Consider the following 5,517-nt stretch of genomic DNA (forward strand, 5'->3'; position numbering starts at 1 on the left):
TTTCTCTGGATTTACCCCTTAATAATTAAAGCAGTAAAAGATGTTTTGTAAGTTCTAGAAAAGCATCTCAAGTCTTTCTGAGCCTGTCAGTTCAGATGCCTATTTACAGCGATAAGTAAGAGCTCATGTGCTGTGTTGAGGTGAGTGGAAGTAGCATGTCCACGTGCTGCATTTTGTTGGCTCCTGTTTTTTTAAAAAAAGCAAAAGCCTCTGTCACTGTGCTTCTTAAATATTCAACTGAGTGGGAACAGCCTCACTCAAATCTGGTGGAAATCCAGGAGAAAAATAGCAACGATAATTTCAGGAGTAGGAAAGAACCTCCTTCTAATATGCAGTACATAGCAATTGAGTTCTAGGCAAGTATATAATTTCATATAAAAATGAATTTAAATATGTAGTAATTAAATTACAAAGCTTAAGTTTTCCTCTTCCTGTATTTCATTCTTGTCTTTATTTCCTAATCTTTTAGAAAGTACAGATGATACTGAAATAGTGAGTTACCACTGGGAAGAAATTAGCGGGCCCGTTATGGAAGAGAAGACTTCCGTTGACTCCCCCGTCTTACGCTTGTCTCACCTTGACCCTGGTAACTACAGTTTCAGGCAAGTGGGTCCCTGCCTTTACTGTGCTCCCTGCTACTTAAATTTTGACTGTTTCTTTAAGCTAATTCATATAAAACACTGTACTTCTTATTTTGATCAAGAGAGGAGATTTGGCTTTCATGGAGGTTTTGGTTGGATGCCACTGGAAACTCTGATATCCTCATCAATTAATATGAACTTTATTTATGTATTGGGTTAAAGTTTGTATATAGTGAAATGCACTTTATGAGATTCATTTGATTCATTTCTATTTAATTATGCTTTACCATCTGATTGAGGAGGTTACTGCTGCTAACCCAGGAAGAAATTTTCTAAAGGGCCCAGAAGGTGTCCCGACTCAGCCTGGTTGAGAAGGAAGGACTTTCAGGTGTTTGGTTTGCTGTCAGAGCCAGGGCAGAAGCTGGATCTTGGTTGTGTGGAGTGTGAGGCATAGTGTGGAAGGAAGCTCAGGATGCACAGGTGCCCTCTACATGTACTCACCCTGCAAGGAAGGCCCCGCGTGTACCCGCCCTGCCAGGAAGGCCCCACGTGTACCCGCCCTTCGAGGAAGGCCCCGCGTGTACCCGCCCTTCGAGGAAGGCCTGTGTTCCGCCACAGCTTCACTGTCATATGCCTACTGATACTTATTTGGCATCATCACTGCTCCCTACCACCACCTTTGACATAGAAGGATGAAGTGACCTATTTGTGAATTCACTGTTCTCAGGACCACATTAGGAATCAGTTTAGTGGGGCCGAGTGCGGTGGCTGACTTCTGTAATCCCAGCACTTTGGGAGGCCAAGGCGGGTGGATCATGAGGTCAGGATTTTGAGATCAGGCTGGTCAAGATGATGAAACCTCATCGCTACCAAAAATACAAAAATTAGCCGGGTGTGGTGGTGGGTGCCTGTAATCCCAGCTACTCAGGAGGCTGAGGCAGGAAAATTGCTTGAACCCAGGAGGCAGAGGTTGCAGTGAGCCGAGATCATGCCACTGCACTCTAGTTTGGGTAACAAAGCGAGACTGTGTCTCACACACACACGCACACAAAAAGACATCAGTTTAGCGCAGGAAGGTTAATGCACTTCTCTTTGTGTTTGTGGAGGGTGAGCATTGGTTCACATGTGAAAGGGCTTAATTCTAACACTGCTCTGCAAGATGTATCCTGAAAACATAATATCAAGTCTTCTAGAAAAGGATTAAAAATTAAAAAGCTCTGTAGCTGAAAATTCAGGAGTGATTTTCTGTCTCTGTGTGCTCGACCTGAAGGCAGAACTGAAACCTGACCCATTTTTAGTCTCCGTTACTGGAGAGTGACATCTGTGTCAGCTGAGGATGGTTTTCTCACCCAGCATCTCAGACTAGTCAGAAATCCATAAAGGTTAAACTCTAACATCAATATGTTATGAACTAAAAATAAAATAGTCAACAGCAACAAAATCAAACAGAAATGTCAAGTCTGTGTGCTTATCTTTGCTTCCTCCTTAAATTTCTGTTTATACCTGTTCTAAATTGGTCTGAGGACTGCTCCATGAACCGACTAAATTGACCTAAGTCTACCTTGAGATTTGGCAATTATTTTTTGGTCTGCCTTTTTTTTTGTGGTTGTTTTTTGGGACAGTCTCTTGCTGTGCTGCCTGAGCTGGAGTGCAGTGGAGCAATATCGGCTCACTGCAGCCTTGCCCTCCCAGGCTCAAACGATCCTCCCACCTCAGCCTCCCAAGGAGCTAGAACTACAGGTATGCATGACAACACCCGGCTAATTTTTTTTTTTTTTTAATACAGATAGGGTCTCACTCTGTGGCCCAGCTGGTCTCAGAACTCCTGGGCTCAAGCAGTCCTCCTACCTCAGCTTCCTAAAGTGCTGGGATTACAGGCACGAGCCACTGTGCCCAGCCTGGCCTATTCTTGCAACTATGGATTCTTCTTTCTGTAGGTTGACGGTTACAGACTCGGAAGGAGCCAGTAACGCCACAGCCGCAGCCCTGATTGTCAACAGTGCTGTGGACTTCCCACCAGTTGCTAATGCAGGACCAAATCACACCATCACTTTGCCCCAAAACTCCATCACTTTGAATGGAAACCAGAGCAGTGACGACCACCAGATTGTTCTCTATGAGTGGTCGCTGGGTCCTGGGAGCGAGGGCAAGCATGTGGCCATGCAGGCAAGTTCTCCATCCTGCCTTCAGACTCTTGTCTGTCTATATGTCATCTGTCCGTCTGCCTGTCTGTCTGTCTATTGTCTATCATCTATCTATCTATTGTCTATCACCTATCTATCTATCTATCTACCTACCTACCTACCTATCTACCTATCTATCTGTCTATCTGTCTGCTATTGGTTGGGGTAGGCAGTTAAATTTAGATAATTTGTTTTGTGAAATTATCTGATATATTACAACTATTAGAAAAGGACCTAAGCTCACAAATCTTCCAAGTTTACATCCTTTCCCCTCACCCACTTAGATAAGCACAGGACAGCAACCAGTTGGTTCCATGTTGACAATTAGATCTTGAGATCAGTTTGAGAAAAGTCTCACATCTATTAGAGAAATATTTCAGTATTGGGAGCAACCTTAGAGATGATCGAATCTAAACCTCATTATCAGAATTGGGTTTATTATTCTGTTTCTCCTGTTTGTAGAAACTCTTGTCTGCATCCTCTGGTTGCTTTTTAGGACCTTGTTTATATCTGCCTTTTGATTTGTTCAAACCTTTTGAGTGTATTTGTCTAACAACATAATTATCTTGAAACTTCTGTTGTGTGTATGAGCTGTTTGTTTATTCTTCTTTTTGTGATAGGCAAAGCTATCTGTTTTTGTTGCTAACCAGCTTGGTGTTTTTGAAGTTATGTTATTATTTGAGAGCTTCATGAAAAAAAACAAAAGATGAGAACTTATATTTCCAGCTTCCTTTTCTTCTTCAAATTTTCCCTCACCTGTCCGAGATACATTGCTCATTAGTATTTAAGATAAAATCAGATATTCCATGGAAACTTATCTGCTTTACTTTCCAGTATTCTTGGAACATGCTTTGCAATTATGAGGAGTTAAAAGTGACTGGGTAGATTTACGGAACCAAAGAGCCATGAGCTGTCTGGATATCCTTGGAGAACCCTATTGGTGGTGTCCATCTCCACCTAGGAGTTGTAGCAAGTGCTCTGTTTCCTTCTGTTGTGTTAAGAATTCTGATTCAGAGGGGGGTTGGATACAAAACAGGAAGATGGGATATTTTGTATTTTCATGGTTAAAAAAAATTCCTACTTTGCTTTTACTTAATTATTAGGAATTATGCATTCAAAGCTAATACTCCACCATTCATCCATGCATACTGGACATGTATCCAAAGTTCCTGAAAGCTGGGCCATACTGTGAGCCTCTCCTCTGTACACCAGCCCAGCTGCCAGACATCCTCTCTCTTCCTTTCCAAAGCATATCCACAGTAGCAGCCTTATTGCCTTATGCTTGATTGACTAAGATGTCCAAAGGGGTGATGCTTTGTATTAACTGGGGCAGTCACAAAGATGAGGTCTGTGAATCAGCGCCTTCTATATTCATCTAAAAATCATGCCAAGCCGCCTGCTGAGGCTGTGCTCTTGCTGGGGAAGAAAGTGAAGCCTTTGCGTAGCAATTTTTTTTTTTTTTGAGACAGAATTTCGCTCTTGTTACCCAGGCTGGAGTGCAGTGGCACGATCTTGGCTCACCGAAACCTCCACCTCCTGGGTTCAAGCAATTCTCCTGCCTCAGCCTCCGGAGTGGCTGGGACTACAGGCGCACACCACCATGCCCAGCTAATTTTCGTATTTTTAGTAGAGACAGGGTTTCACCATGTTGACCAGGATGGTCTCGATTTCTTGACATCGTGATCCACCCCCCTCGGCCTCCCAAAGTGCTGGGATTATAGGCGTGAGCCACCGCGCCACGCAGAAGCCTTTGCAATTGCCTGAAGCATGGCTGCCCTGGGGACATCGGTGAGACACAGCAGTCTGCTGCATTCCCATTTGCCACAGCATTCCTTTACATTGTGTGCAGAAGCATTCACATACCAGATCAGTTTGGAGGCAACTCCTGGGAAATTACACTTTCTCTGATGAACTTTTCAGAGAAAGGTGCTTTGCCTCATTTAGTCAAAGTAGGGAAAAAAAAAATTTTTTTTTTCAAAAGTTCTTAAAAATATGCATTTCAAATTTCAGAAGCGCCCCTAGTAACACAATTGACCTTGTATCAATTTTCTTTTTAAGTTTTCCATTAAAAGCTTAAAAAATACATGCAAATACATTTATCTTTAGACAATCTTGGGATCTGTAAAAGTAAATAAATTGTAATAAGACTTAAAATTAAAAATCCTCTTCATGATGCCATGAACTTCAAACATAAGCAAAAATTAAAACTGTTACCAACAATAAAAAAGAAGGGGCGTGAACTGGAGTCACCAAGTGTGGTTACTGCGTACCCAGTTGAATAAACGACTTTGTAAGAAATTTTGTGTCTTAGAGTTTTACAAAATTATATTATTTATGTCTTTCGAAACAGGGTCTCACTCTGTCATCCAGGCGGGAGTGCAGTGATTCGACATGGCTCACTGTAGCCTTGATCTCCTGGGCTCAAAAGATCCTCCCATCTCAGCCTCCCGAGTAGCTAGGACCACAGGCACACACAACCACACCTGGCTGATTTGTGCATTTTTTGTGAAGATGGGGTTTTGCCATGTTGCACAGGCTGATCTGGAACTCCTGGGTTCAAGGGACCCTCTTGCCTTGGCCTCCCTGAGTGCTAGGATCACAGGCATGAGCCACCACATCCGGCAAAAAATTAATTCCGATTACAAAAGTAATACATTAATTGCCTCTTGTGGTTAGAAAGAAAAAAGCTCGGCCGGGCGCAGTGGCTCACGCCTGTAATCCCAGCACTTTGGGAGGCTGAGGCGGGTGGATCA

At 42.9% G+C, this 5,517-nt stretch overlaps 1 protein-coding gene across 6 annotated transcripts in view; it reads left to right on the top strand.

Moving 5' to 3' along the window:
• KIAA0319 (KIAA0319 ortholog) overlaps positions 1-5,517 on the top strand; it is a 103,110-nt gene that overhangs the window by 68,889 nt on the left and 28,704 nt on the right. For all 6 annotated transcript variants that reach the window (XM_017505240.2, XM_037730167.1, XM_017505241.2 and 3 more), the window contains 2 exons: positions 470-602; positions 2,519-2,747. In XM_017505240.2, coding sequence (XP_017360729.1) covers positions 470-602; positions 2,519-2,747 — 362 coding nt within the window. The remainder of the gene's footprint in view (positions 1-469; positions 603-2,518; positions 2,748-5,517) is intronic.

The sequence above is a fragment of the Cebus imitator genome, unplaced genomic scaffold (genome assembly GCF_001604975.1).
Source record: "Cebus imitator isolate Cc_AM_T3 unplaced genomic scaffold, Cebus_imitator-1.0 Scaffold335, whole genome shotgun sequence".
Classification (NCBI taxonomy): Eukaryota; Metazoa; Chordata; class Mammalia; order Primates; family Cebidae; genus Cebus; species Cebus imitator.